This window comes from Vitis vinifera, chromosome 4, assembly GCF_030704535.1.
Source record: "Vitis vinifera cultivar Pinot Noir 40024 chromosome 4, ASM3070453v1".
Classification (NCBI taxonomy): domain Eukaryota; kingdom Viridiplantae; phylum Streptophyta; class Magnoliopsida; order Vitales; family Vitaceae; genus Vitis; species Vitis vinifera.
Window position 1 is genome coordinate 10,566,638 of NC_081808.1, and position 14,913 is coordinate 10,581,550.

General features: G+C 41.4%; 1 protein-coding gene across 1 annotated transcript in view; it reads left to right on the top strand.

The window, feature by feature from the left end:
• Positions 1 to 1,874: 1,874 nt before the first annotated feature.
• The window catches only part of LOC100258129 (auxin response factor 8), a 45,152-nt gene continuing 32,113 nt past the window's right edge, over positions 1,875 to 14,913 (top strand). The window contains exons 1-6 of the mRNA XM_002266642.5: positions 1,875 to 2,421; positions 2,564 to 2,676; positions 2,800 to 2,898; positions 3,019 to 3,075; positions 3,180 to 3,335; positions 3,411 to 3,495. Of these exons, the coding sequence (XP_002266678.2) occupies positions 2,376 to 2,421; positions 2,564 to 2,676; positions 2,800 to 2,898; positions 3,019 to 3,075; positions 3,180 to 3,335; positions 3,411 to 3,495 (556 nt within the window). The 5' untranslated portion in view covers positions 1,875 to 2,375. The remainder of the gene's footprint in view (positions 2,422 to 2,563; positions 2,677 to 2,799; positions 2,899 to 3,018; positions 3,076 to 3,179; positions 3,336 to 3,410; positions 3,496 to 14,913) is intronic.

Genomic DNA, 14,913 nt, shown 5'->3' on the forward strand with positions numbered 1-14,913 from the left:
TTGAGGGAAGGGAGTTGTCAAACCTCACATGAAAGCCATTGGCTCAACTAGATTCATCTTATTCGATGGATGAGATTCATCCATTAGAGGTTATCATTCAAGTGAAGGTGGAGTTTTAAAAACATTGAAAGGTGGATAGAGCGATAGTGGTGGCTATTGGAAGGTTCATCATCAATTAGAAGCCATGGATGAAGGTGAAATAGGTGAACTTTGAACTTGTGAAAAAAGTCCTCATGAAAATTTTCCCAGTTTTCTTTCCGATATTCCTCACTATTTTTTGAGGAAAAATAATAGGGAAAATATTTTAACATTTGTCATAGTGTTTTTCTTCCAACTTTTTTCCTCCTTATTTTCCTAGTCATCCAAATATAGGAAAATGAATTTTCATGAGTATTTTTGGGAACCAAACATAGTCAAAGGTAAATTTAGGAAGAGGAAGAAATGCTTTGTCTTAAATTAAATATTAGAGTAGCAATATTGTTATCCCTTAAGCTTAGTTAGATACAAAAGAGACTTAGGAAAAGTTGTTCAAGAATTAATCAATTGAGAGTCAATTGCTCCTATCATAATAGTGTATAGATAGGTATAAATAAGGCATCACGTGTACAACTTGGGTACAATAGTTTTGTATTCGATTCTACTCACTTTTTATCATTTATAAGTTTTATTACTTTGTATCTTAATCTCATCTATTCATAATTTGGTCCCAGTTTGTTTGTATACTAATTTTATTTCTTTATATCCCAATTTCATTTTTTATTATTATTTTATTCAATGAGTTATAATTTATTATAGATTTTCAATAAATTAGATTTTGTTTCATTAAAAAAAGAACTTTAAGTAATAAATAAAAATAATTAACTTATTTTTAAATCTATATTTTATTTTATTTTTTTACTTCTATTTGTCTTAGTTACATTTATAGTCTTTTTTTTGCTGTTCTATAACCTCCATTGTTATTCGACCTTCTTTATCTTAATTATAATTGATAAGAATAAATATATCAATTTGATAATTTATAATAAATTTAAAGTTAATTTTTTAAAATAACTTTAATACTTAAAGTAAAATTAAAAATTAAAAATTAAATACATTTTAACTTAAAATCAACTTAAATTAATAAGTAATAAGTATTAAGTTCTATCAAAGATTCTCTTAATAAATTTTATTTATTCATTTATTATTATTTTTTTAATATATGTTAAAATAAAATAATAATTTATTTAACAAAAGAGGGCACAACTAAAATTGAATGATGGTATAAATATTCTCACTTTTTATCTTTTGGGATCCATTTTTGGCAACCAAATTTATGATTTTTTTTATTTAATGTTACATGTAGAATCCATTATTTGGATTGACATTTTTCTAAAGTTAAAAACTTTTTTTGGAGTGGACTAAAGATTTTTATCATGGTCATGATAATTTTTTTTAAAATTTTTTTAAGAAGGTTTTTGCCAAAAAAAAAAAAAAAAAAAAGTGTGGTAGAGATCAATATTTCCCGGTGCCAAACAGACCCAAATCTAAGAATCTATATCTAACATTAAATGCTAAGTAATAAAAGAAATGGAAATATATAAATTAGGTAGGTAAAAAAAGTACAGTTAGCGCGGTCTGCACACACAGCATATGATATGGAAAACGCACCAATAGGAAAAGAAATAAAAATAATAAAAAAATCATTGCGTGAGACGAGTCTTCTCTCTCATACTCCATTTCTTTCCTTTTTCTTTATTATTAAAACTTTTAAAAATAAAAAAATAAAAGGGTTTTAAATTTCGCAAAATCCGTACTTCTGACAACGACCACTGAGGGATGGTGGCACATGCCTGGTGTCATATCAGTGGGAAATGGACGGCCGAGATTCGCAGGTACGGATCCCCGAATGGTGGGGATTGGAATTTCCAAAATCTCCCACTCTCTCTTCTTCTCTCTCTCTCTATCTCTTTCTCTCTCCTCTTCGCCTCTCTGCCATCACTTCCAGCTTTGCTCTCTCTCTCTCTCCCTTGTTCTCAGCTCTTCAAGACTCGCCACTCTCTTTTCTCTAGTTCTCCTTCTGCTCCCTTTGTCTCCATCCTGGTAGTTTCTCTGAATTCGACAGCGATGGCGTGATGAACTGAAAGCAAGCTCAGTTCTACTTTGTTTGGTGGCGATCTTGGAGGAGAGTGGCTTTTGTGGGTGTGATGCTGATGTGACCTCCTCTTAGGGTTTTTGATTTGCTCAAGAGGAAATGGTGTGAATTCTTGTGGTTTTTTTGTTTGGTGGGTAATTGGAGGATGCAGATGGCAATGGTTGGTGAGAGGAGGATTTGGGTGAGGAGAGAGGAGGTAGAAATGTTAGACTGGAATAGTTCTAGGGCTTGAAAAGTACCAGAAATGAAGCTTTCAACATCAGGGTTGGGGCAGCAGCAAGGGCATGAAGGTACCTTATATCTATATAATATATATATCTCTATCTTTATGTGTGCGTGTATTTGTAGTTATTGGGCTTAAGAAAGATGAAACTGAATAATTGATAATTCATTTGTTTTATTTCTTGTGGGATTGTGGGGAATTGGCGATAGGGGAGAAAAAGTGTTTGAATTCAGAGCTATGGCATGCTTGTGCTGGCCCTCTTGTGTCCCTGCCTACCGTTGGGAGCCGTGTGGTTTACTTTCCTCAAGGTCACAGTGAGCAGGTGGTGTTCAAAATTGAAATTTATTGTTACTACTGCTATTGTTATTAAATATTGGTTTTATTGCTGTTTTTGGTTTATCATTTCAATGGAAGTAGTGGTCTGATAATCCCAATTTGGACTCAGGTTGCTGCCACAACTAACAAAGAGGTTGATGGGCACATACCCAATTACCCGAGCTTGCCACCGCAGTTGATCTGCCAACTTCACAATGTCACAATGCATGTGGGTCTTTACCGAATTTAATAATGTTGCAATTACAATTGTGGATGTATTTTAGTGAGAAGGTTTGTAAAATCTGCAAGGGAATTGATTATGTTGTGAATTATGTGTGTGGCATTTCAGGCAGATGTGGAAACTGATGAAGTGTATGCACAAATGACTTTGCAGCCACTTACACCGGTAATCTTGAGTTTCTAGTTCCAAATTGAGTTTCAGTTGTGATGTTTAATTATTTCCTTGAGTTATATTGAGTTGGAAAATTGTTTGTTCTCTGGTGTATACAGCAAGAGCAAAAGGATACATTTCTTCCTGTGGAGTTGGGTATCCCGAGCAAGCAGCCCACCAATTACTTTTGCAAGACTCTCACAGCAAGTGATACTAGTACCCACGGGGGGTTCTCTGTTCCTCGTCGCGCAGCTGAGAAAGTTTTCCCTCCATTGGTAGTCTCCTTTCTTATTTTCTTTGGTTTGATGCTATTCTAATACTGATTTACATTTTAATATTTGGGTTCACAGGATTTCTCTCAGCAGCCTCCAGCTCAGGAACTTATTGCAAGGGATCTCCATGATGTTGAGTGGAAGTTCAGGCATATTTTTCGAGGTAGTGTTTATACTAATTGTTTTTTTAATTGTTTCTGTTCTTCTAAGTTCATAAGAATCTTGCCTTTTGGTATATTTTATGTTTTTCTTAGTTAAGAGTATAGACTTGAAACCATATACTAGTCTTTCAATTTGTATTTTCTATTAAATTTTTAGGTAGCCTTTGTTCTATTCTTATAACTTTAAGGTGAGATATAGAACATGTAAATCATGCATTAGATTGGTAATTCACCTTGAGGTTAAAACCTGTTTGTGTTTTGGAAACTTTATAATGTTCTAGAATCTGTATCGTTCGGTCTTAACTCCTTTTTACTGCTTTGCTCTCGCCTAATTGTGAATCCGGTCAGTTGCTGCATTGCAAATGGTAGTATTAGAGCTCCTTGTGTGACATAAGTAATAGAACTGGAAAATAGAGAACATAAATTAGTTCTCTTTTCGATTCTAACTTACAGCCATCTCTTTTTCTCTCATTTTCTTCTGTTTTCTTAATTTACAAACTATAGAAACTTTTCCTCATTTTTCTCTATTTGGTCAAAGTGTTGAAATGGATGAAACAACTGATTCATATATTGCCATTGTTGGGTGTATGATGCTGATGCTAGCATCTATATAAAAACACGGGAGGGGTGAGTTAGATTGATCTTTTGGGTGCCCGGTGTTTCAGAAATCTTCATGACCACTTAATGTGTTTCTGTCTTTTGTCATACTTGATTTGCATACAGGCTCTTTTTGAGGGGGAAAGATTTGCTGTTCAATGAGGTTTGGCAATTTCTAAGATTGATTTGCCTGTCTATGTGTTGCTGGGGCTATCTTTCCATTATTCAATTCTCTCCTGAAGGTTTTGAATTATTTGTGATTCTTGACCATGGGTATTCTTCTATTGGATGTCATTTGAAGTCTGTTAGCTTTGGCTAGTGACTAGAAGAATTTTGTTGTTCTTTCCTCGTCCAGAAAGCCCATCTGTGGTCTGGTTATTTGGCATATTTGAGAAGACATTTGGGGTTACCTCAATTTCAATATTAAGAGGAACTGGAAGTATTTTATGCATGATCAGCTGTTATGATGCCCTTTTTTATGGGATATGTCACCCACATTGTAATAGGACAGCTACTTGGAACAGTCCTGGCCAGTTATAATGCTTAGTGGAAGAAGGTAAAAGCTTGGGAGCATGGAAGATATTTGGAACTACATGTATCATGTTTATTACATTACAAGTGGCAAGCCAAGAATTGCTTTAATGGTTTGTAGAAAGGAGAGAAAAAGAGAAAAGAGAAAAGAGAAGGAAATATAAGAACAAAAGGGAGGGAGAGAAAGGAAGTGTCCCCTTTAGATGATTAGCCTTCACCCTAAAGGCTCTTGTTTTATGTGAATTGAATATGATGTATTGGATCCATAATTAATGATGCACCACTTTATGTTTGTATATCTCACATTTTTGACATGTTCAATACCTGATGAAACACATAGCTGGACACTCTTTTGGTATGGACCTTTGCTAGTTGGTTGCAAAGTGGGAAGGGATGATGAGAAGAGTGTAGTAGAGGTTTTACAAGTGTTATATTTTGAGCCGAGCCCCTCTACGAGCACAATGGCAGTGGAAGCGATCTTTGGAAATAATGGCAACAACTTTTTGAAGGAGCAGATTGGGGAGGTAGGCTCTGAGCCCTCTGTGAGTCCTGGTGAGGCTCTTGATGGGCCGTTGGGCTTTTTGCTTCCTAAAGACAAGGTAGAGGTTGGCCCATGCTCTTCTAAAGTGGGCTTAGGTGCAATGGATAAGAGTGGTCTTTATGGCCTTACCAAATGGTACTTATTGGGTTAGCCCAAATGCATTAAGAAGCCGCCCATTTTAGAAGTGTTGGTGGGCTTGTCTTGGATGGGCTAGGGTGTAGTATTGGTGGGCTTGCCAAGGACGGGCTAGGGTCTTTTTCAAGTGACTCAAGAAGGTTACCTTCCAAGCCTATTAGAGGGGTTTTGGGCAAGGTTAAGAAAGCCTTTGAGGGTGTTCAGTACCTTCTGTTCAATGGAGAGAAAGGTAGCAACGATGAGAGGAGAGGGTTTTTGACGACCCCATTCTTTAGGTGAGGTCTCAAGGATTAGATGGGAGGGGTTTGGCTGTTGACAACACTTTCTTGGTGGAAGCAACAAGTTTTGAAGGTAGGTCAGCTCTCTGCTTTGGGAAGGGACTTCCTGTTTCTCTTCTCCTTTTGCTTTTGTGGCTAGGTCGCTAGGTAGTGGTAAACCTTTGATTCAACCCTTGGGAAACAATCGTGATTGGAAGAAGAATTCTCAGCCGAAGATGGGGCTTTGTGAAGATCCGTTTGAGGGTTTGAAGAACATCGTGGAAAGTCCTTTAGGCAAAGATTTGGTGATCAGGTTTGAGAAGCAGGTGTCTTTAGAGTTGAAGTCTTTCATTTAGCAGGTGAGGGAAGAGGTTCTTTTTGATGATCTCTTTTCTAAGTTGGCTAATTTCAGTAGCCTTATGGGGATGCTTGTCGAGGGATATGAAAATGAAAATTTTCTCCCTTTTGAGGAAGATGGAGACAAGAAAGGGGCGTGGTGTTTGTGTCTTAGGGGGGAAAAATAAGCTAAATTCACCTTCCCGTTTCAAGAAGGAGATCCAAAAATTGGAGTGTTCGGTTAATTACAAAAACTCTCCTTTGTTAGTTAGGGGCAAGGGGAGGAGTAGCGGGATCACACAGACCTTGTTGTGTGAGGTTTTTGTTAGGTTTCAGATGTTGGCTTTGTTAGTTTTCACATCTAGAAAGGTTGTTTTGGGGTGTTGTGGGCAGTGGGCATTGGTGAGGTGGTTACACATAGTTTTGGATTTTTGGATTGTTAGGGTGGGTTTGTTCCTAGCTTTTCACTTTCTCTTCTTGTAAGCCTTTGGGCCCTTGTATAATTCATTTGTACTTTGATGCGCCTTTTGCTTTTTAATATATTCTCTTATTTATTGGAAAAAAAAAGAAAAGAAAAGTTGGTTGCAAGTTCAACTTTATTGGCACGAGACATAGGAAGCTAAAATTTCAATATTTTGAGAAGTAGTAGAACAAGTCTAATTCGCATTAATGAAGGCATAGTCCTTCTATGGCCATGTATTGAGAGCAAAAGCCTTTGCTAGGTTCAAACACTTTTAAGTTGGTGACTCCATAAGGAGAAAACAGAGGAAGGTTTGGAAGGCTACTCCCCTATGCATATTTTAAACTTGTGGAAGGAAAGAAATCGATGAGTGTTTGAAAACGATGAGATGTTATATTATAAGTTGAAATGCTTGTTCCTGGGTAACCTCTTAGCATGGGCAGGGATGTACATAAAAGAAAGCTTAGAGACTTTGTTTGATTTTGTTGATTGGTTACGTTCTTGTTGAGTGAGAGAGGGAGGGAAAGAGGAAGAGTTGTTTTTTGTGCTCTCTCTTGCGTGGGTTTGCCTTGTTGTGCCTGTTGTGTATGTCCTATTGTTCTTTTTTTACCATATGTATATATCTTTTTGGTTGCTTTGTATATGTTGTGTATACCCTATTCTTTTAATATAATTGCCTTTACTTATAAAAAAAAATAACCTATAAAAAAAAGCCTTTGCCAGTTTCAAGTTCCTGGATACTTTTTGAGTAGCCTCCAAATGATGAGGAGTGGAAGAATGCATTTTATTAATGACAACTCTGATGGCATGAATGGCAACACTAATTACAAAAACAGTATTTGGTCTGGTAAGTGTACTAGTAGATCGGTCTTCATATGCAAGTCTGATACATACTTGGATTTGTTTGTGGAGTTTCATTTTCATCAATAGCTTATGATTCACCTAGTGCCTCAACAATTTGCATCTCAATACCCCATTTCTTTTAGCAAGTACAGACATATTGCATGAACAATGTTGATTGCATGAATGGTGACACTAATTGTATCTAGTGAAGGAGAAGTAGATTCCTGGGTCTATTGAGAGTTTTGCCTTCATAAATTAACTTTTGCTTCACCATAATTGGTGTCTCAACTGGTTTACCTCTTAATATTCCAGTTTCCTTTATCAAGTGAATACATATTTCTTCTGGCTTTTCGAATAAGTCTTTCTATATCGAGCAGTGTCAAACATAATAAGTTGTCTGAGACAACCCAAGTCCTTAATCTCAAACTCTCCCTTCCCTGGTTTTCTTTTAACAAGGAATGCTTGGTGGCATCATTGCTTGTTAACATAGATATAATGCATATATATGGTCCTACCAACCTTATGCTAGCCAACAAGTCCAAATAAATCTAATTTGCAAACCTTGCTTTAGGGGATTGTTCAAAACTATAAGGAGCTTTCTTCAATTCTCATGGGAAAAAAGGAGATCTGCTCTAGTCTTTGAGTCCTAGAGGAGGCACCCTACATACTTCCTCCTTAAGGTCACTATGCTGGAAAGCATTCTTCATGTGTACTAATGAAACGCCAATTTGGGCCTATTAAAAAAAAAAGGTAAAAGAAAAAAACCAATATGGGTAGGTAATTCAAATTGTGTCATCTTAGCAGAGGAGCAATGATCTTCTGATAGTTAATCCCATAAGTTTGTGTAACATACTTGAACTTGGCTTTATCCCTCTCAAGTACTACCTTTTGAACTATGTTTCAGCATGAAAGCTAGTTCCATGTCATAGGATTCTTTTATTGGCAGATCAATATTGCAGAGTTTTACACCTGTGAGAGATGAGAGAGAGCGGGGGCGATCTTGCGAGCGAAGGCGGAGAAGGGGAAAGCCGGGCGGAGAATCGAGGGAAGAGGAAGAGAAGTAGCTTCGTGGTGGAATCGAAGGTGTTCGAAGTAGAAGCTGAGGAGAGAAATAGCAAGAGCCATGCCATTATCTCGGAAGGGAGGGGTAGTGTCTTGGGTCCGTCTGGGACCGGCGAGTGTGGGGCTGCTCATAGAAGGGCTGATCCAGTGCACGAAGGATGGGAAAGATGGAAGATGGGAGAAGGGCTGGAAAGAAAAAGGGAGGATCTATTCCCTGGTGAGAGAGGCTAACAGGGCCGGGAGCTTCATCTGCCTAGGGGTGACGAACCTGGAGAAAAGGAGATTTGGTATCTGTATACCAAAAGGGAAAGGGGAAAAGGGAGGATGGGTTTCTATGGTGGAGTCCCTACTGTGGGTAGGATTTCGGCGCGAGGAAAAGGTAGTTGATCAAGGAGTAAGGGATTCAGGTAGGTCGTATGTGGAAGTGGCCAGGGGCTCAGAGCTCAGGGATACCTCAAGGGCCAGAGTAGAGACAAAGGAGGAGGAATTACGGAACAATGTGAGCAGATTGAAGCAATGCCTGATAGGTAAATGGAACCCTAAATCAGCACGAGAAGAGGACCTAGCGAGATTGGGGTGGTCAGTGGCAAGAGCGTGGGGATTGAAAGGTAAATTAGGCCTGGCTAGATTGGGAAAGGGCTGTGCTCTGTTGGAATTTGAGACGGTGGAAGAAGCCATGAGGGTTCTCGCCGCAGGGGTGAGATCAGTGGGAGGGACCCAACTGGGTTTGGAGATGTGGAGCTCGAGGTTTGGATGCTCTGCAGAGGATGAAGATAGGAAAGATGCTTGGGTGAGGATCCTGGGTCTTCCAATCTCACTGTGGGTGCCGTCGATCCTGAGGAGAGTGGGGGAAGAGTGCAGCGGGTTCTTAGGCATCGATCCTCTAACGGAAAGGAAAGAGGACTTGGAATGGGCAAGGATCCAGGTAAAGCTGAACGGAGGGGCCTTGCCGAGTTCGATGGAGATTGGGGTGGAGGGGGAGATATACGTCGTATCTTTGTGGTGGGAGATTCCGCCGGCAATAAGGAAAAAACAGGGGGATGGCCGTGATGAATTTGGGCGGCAGAGAGGGGAGGTCAGGGGTGATGGTGATCCACGCGCGGGATGGCGTGTGGGAGAAAAGCCGAGCGCTGGAACCAAGGAACAACGTCGGTCAGAGGAAGTGACGGGAGAGCAGGTGGGAAGGGAGGGAGGGGATGTGTTTGAAAACTGGACCCATATCGGGCGGGTGGCCCGACAGAGTTCTGGATCCGCGGGCGATGGGTCAAGTTCGTCCGGATCGGGGCTTGGCCTCGTGGGCCTAAAGCGGGACTACAGGCCAACTACGCAAGGCCCGCTTCTTTCTAAAGGGGCTGAATTGGCTGCAGATGGGTTAGAGTGTGGGCCGGCTGAGGGACGGGCCTTCGAAGGGTTGGAGCTCCTGTCCCATGGGCCTGCTATTTCGGTTGGGGGCTATCTGGGCCAATTGCAGTCTAAATACATGGGCATAGGCTCTGAAGAGGATTTGGGCCTAAAGATGGAAATGGAATTCATCAAGTGTCGTGAGAAGGAGATTAGTGGAAAGCAGATGCCGGCTCTCCAGTGCTCCATGGCAGAGAGAGAGATCGTGGATGAAGCCTTCAGGTATGGGTCCTCTTCAAATCTAAGGGTTGGGGAATCCTCTCTCTTTTCTTCTTCTCTTTTTGGTCGGACTCCGGAGAGGGAGTTTTGCGACCACTCTGGGGATTTAAGGGAGAGCCGCTAGAAAGAAAACAAGATAGAACTTGCAGCTACAAGGGGGGATACAGCGAGAAGAGAGGGCTGCTGGGACCTGATTGAGATCAATTGTGACGCTCTAGAGGTTCAAAACCCGGAATGGACTCCAGTCATGTCTGGGCCCCAGGTTCTAAGGAGCGAGAAGGAGACTAATTGGGAGGAAAGTAGCTTGGCTAAGTTTAGCAAGCTGTTGGGATTTTCAATAGAAGGTCTGGAGAGGGAGATTCTGGACTTTTTGTCCAAAATTAGGAAAAGACGGGAAAGGATACATAGCAAAGGGTTACTGGAAAAAAAAAAATTTGAGAGGGAGCTCAAAAGGTTGGAATGTTCAGTCAAATACAAGGGGAAGGACAAGAAGAACAGTCATTTGAAAAGTAGAGGGGGCCAATTACTGTTGGGTTAATGAATCTCAAGCTGATGAGTTGGAATGTGAGGGGTGCAAATGACGTTAATAAAAGAAGGATTATTAAGTCTGTGGTTAGAAAACAGAAGGTGGACTTGGTGTGTATCCAGGAGACAAAAATTCAGTTAATGACTGATGGGGTGGTGAAAAGTTTAGGGGTGGGGAGATTCTTAGATTGGAGAACTCTTGAAGCTGTTGGAGCAGCTGGAGGTGTGTTGATTTGTTGGGATAAAAGGTCCTTGGAAATGCTGGAGTGGGAGGAGGGCCAATTCTCAATTTCTTGTAAATTCAGAACTGTGGAAAATGGGGCAGTCTGGGTGTTCATGGGTGTTTATGGCCCCTTCACCAAAAAGGATAGGGAGTGTCTTTGGGATGAACTTGGAGCAGTCAGAGGTCTTTGGGGTGACCCATGGTGTGTAGGGGGTGATTTTAATGTTATTCTCGCTCAAGGGGAAAGAAGCAGGCAAGGGAGGGTGACCCCAGCTATGAGGAGGTTTGCTCAGGTTATGGATGACCTTGAGCTAATTGACCTTCCCCTTCAAGGGGGCTCTTTCACGTGGAGTGGGGGGCTTCATAATCAAGCCTGGGCCAGGCTAGATAGATTTTTGGTTTCTCCCAGATGGCTTGATTAGTTCAGCAATGTGACTCAGAAGAGATTATCTCAGCCTATATCAGATCATTTTCCAATCACAATCGAGGGGGGTGGCAAAAGAAGAGGCCCTTTACCTTTCAGGTTCGAGAACATGTGGCTGAAAGTGGAAGGATTTAAAGACCTCTTGAGGAGTTGGTGGCAGGGGATGTGGGTCAGTGGTAGGGCTAGCTATAAGTTGGCAACAAAGCTGAAGGGGATTAAACAAAACTTAAAAGTTTGGAACAGGGAGGTGTTTGGGAACTTGGAGAGTAATAAATTGGCTGCCTTACAGCAAGTGGACTATTGGGACCAAGTGGAAAGTGAGAGGAGTCTGTCAGAGGAGGAATTTTCCAGAAAGAAAGAAGCGAAAGAAGGTTATGCTAAGTGGGTCAAGCTGGAAGAGATTCACTGGCGACAGCTATCAAGGGAGCTGTGGCTAAGAGAAGGGGATAAAAATACGGGGTATTTTCATCGAATAGCAAACGCGCACCGAAGAAGGCATACCATGGAAAGAGTAAAAATCAGTGGGGCCTGGCTGTCAGAGGAGTATGCAGTTAGGACCGGAATAGTAGACGCCTTTCATCGGTTATTAATGGAAGACTCGGAGTGGAAGGCAGATATAGGGGGATTAAATTTGAATTAGATTAGCCAACAAGAGGTGGACATCTTGGAGCTGCCATTCATGGAAGAGGAGGTCCATTCGGCCCTAATGGACATGAATGGGGACAAGGCTCCAGGTCCGGATGGCTTTACGGGAGCCTTTTGGCAATTCTGCTGGGAGTTTGTGAAGGAGGAGGTTTTGGAGATGTTCAAGGAATTCCATGAGCATAATACTTTTCTCAAGAGTCTCAATGCCACGTTTTTGGTTCTGATCCCCAAACAAGGAGGAGCGGAGGAGCTGGGGGACTTCAAGCCGATCAGTCTCTTGGGCGGATTATACAAACTCTTGGCTAAGGTGCTGGCCAATAGGATTAAAAACGTGATTGGTAGAGTGATCTCTTCAGACCAGAACGCTTTTGTCATGGGTAGGCAGATTTTGGATGCGTCTCTAATCGCAAATGAGGTGATTGACTCATGGAAAAAAGAAGGAAAGAAGGGCCTGATCTGCAAACTAGATATTGAAAAGGCGTACGACAGCGTCAATTGGCAGTTCTTGATGAGAGTAATGGAGAAAATGGGCTTTGGGACTAAGTGGAGGGAGTGGATATGGAGCTGCATATCGACTGCCAAGTTCTCAGTATTAGTAAATGGGGAGCCAGCTGGGTTCTTCCCTAGCTCTAAGGGGCTTCAGCAAGGCGACCCTCTATCCCCATATTTGTTTATCATGGGAATGGAGGTGCTGAGTGCCCTTATTCGGAGGGCTGTGGAAGGGGGCTGCATCACTGGATGTAGAATCCAGAGGGGTAGGGGGCAGGCTGTTAGTATCTCTCACCTTCTCTTTGCGGATGATGCCATAGTTTTCTGTGAGGCTAAGAAAGAAGATATGACTTTTTTGAGCTGGACCTTATGCTGGTTTGAAGCCGCTTTAGGGCTGAGGATTAATTAGGCTAAAAGCGAAATTATTCCAGTGGGGGAGGTGGATGAGATCTTTGAGATGGCTGTGGAGTTGGGATGCAAGGTAGGTCAGCTGCCATCAACCTACCTGGGGCTGCCTCTGGGTGCGCCTAATAAAGCTGGTTACGTGTGGGATGGGGTGGAAGAACGGATGAGGTGGAAATTAGCCCTTTGGAAGCGGCAATACCTCTCTAAGGGTGGTAGAATCACCCTCATAAAGAGTACACTGACTAGCATGCCATTATATCAACTGTCCCTATTCCGTATGCCTAAGGTAGTGGCAATAAGACTAGAAAAATTGCAAAGAGATTTCTTGTGGGGAGGGGGAAGTACGGAAAGAAAAGCACACCTAGTCAGTTGGGAGAGGGTGTGTGTGAGCAAAGAGAAGGGGGGGCTTGGCTTGAGGAAACTAGTCCATTTGAACAAAGCCCTTCTTGGAAAATGGGTATGGAGATTTGCTCGTGTCAAGGAGGAGATGTGGAAACGTGTTCTTGTGGCAAAATATGGGCAAGAGGAATTTGGGTGGAGAACTAAAAAAGCAAATGGGGCGTTTGGTGTTGGGCTATGGAAGGAGATTCAGAAAGAAGCAGATTGGTGTTGGAACAATATGATTCTTAAGGTTGGAAAAGGCACCAAAATCAGGTTTTGGAAGGACCCTTGGTGTGGGGATGTGGAGCTGGCCCGGAGATTCCCTCAACTCTTCAATGTGGCTGCCCAAAAAAGTGCCACTGTGGGGGATTTATGGGACCAGAATGCTGGCCCAGGAGGCTGGAACCTAAGGTTTATTAGAGGCTTCAATGATTGGGAGCTGACCTTGGTTGACGAATTGCTTCAAATCCTAAGGAGTCAAAGAATTACCTTGGAGGAGGACTTGGCCTTATGGAAGGGGGGAAAAAATGGGAAGTTTGACGTCAAGGATGTGTATGGGCTGTTGACCAGCCATAGTACCCCTTTGTTTCCCAAAAAGGGCATTTGGGTGGAGAACGTTCCTTCCAAGTTAGCGTTTTTTGCGTGGGAAGCTACTTAGGGGAGGGTTCTTACTATTGATAGGCTTCAAAAGAGAGGATGGTAGATTCCTAACTGGTGTTATTTATGTGGTAGTGATGAGGAAAATGTAAATCATCTTCTTATTCATTGTACAGTGGCTAGTGTGTTGTGGGGGATGGTTCTTAGTCTGTTTGGAGCCCAGTGGGTCTTTCCAGTAACTGTAAAGGAGGCGATTATCAGCTGGAAGGGTTCTTTTGTGGGCAAAAAGAGGAAGAAAATTTGGAGATCCATACCGTTATTTATTTTTTGGACGGTGTGGAAGGAAAGGAATAGATTAGCATTTAGGGGGGGGGGGGGAAGTTAGCTATACAGAAAATTAAGTATTCTTTTGTTTGTAATATGTGGGGGTGGACAAAATTGTATAATGGTGCGGAGTCTCGTTCCCTTATAGGTTTCCTGGAGTGGATAGCCTCCAGTTGAGGGCTGGTGGGTTTTTGTTTTTTTTGGTCCTTTGTTGTGAGGCCTTCGTCGCCTCGTATACTCCCTGTATGCTTTGCGGCGTTTTGCCTTTGCTAATATATGTGTGTTTACTTATAAAAAAAAAAAGAAATATTGCAGAGTTTTACATTTTTCCATAACTTTTATTATTTTACACATTTCCCTTCTCTAGTTGGGTTGTGACATTGCTTCCAATACTGGTAAGGAACTGACATGGAAGATACAAAAGACAAAAGTAGGGTATTTAGAAGAAAGCTGAAGGTTGGACACACTCTAAAAGTGAAAGCAGGTAAACATTTACATTGGGAATATTTGTGGATAAAGGGAGAACATGACATGAAATTGGGTGAGCTCTAGAGATGAAGACACTAACAGTCCTTGTTATCTATATAGGTCTCCATGCTCTTGACATGAATAGACCCAGTAGGGTAGCGAAACAATGTCTCTTGAAGTGAAGATTTTTTTTTTTGATGAATAAAGAGAAATATATTAATAAAAAAGAGGCACTTCAAGGAAGCACCCCAACGTATACAGGAGGTATACAAAGAAAAAAGAAAAAACCTTTACCCATGGCCTAACCAATCAACAAAATCTACAACAGAAGTGGGACCAGAAACAAAAAAACCCCTGGTCCACGCCCATAGATTACAAAGTAAAACCGATTTACACCCCTGAATCGAGTGCTCTACATTTTCAAAAGCCCTACTGTTTCTTTCCTTCCAAACAATCCAAAAAAGGCACAAGGGTGCTAAATGCCACACTTTCCTCCTTTCCTTTCCCACATAAGGCCCTAACCACCCCAATAATGCCTCTCTTATTGAAGAGGGGAG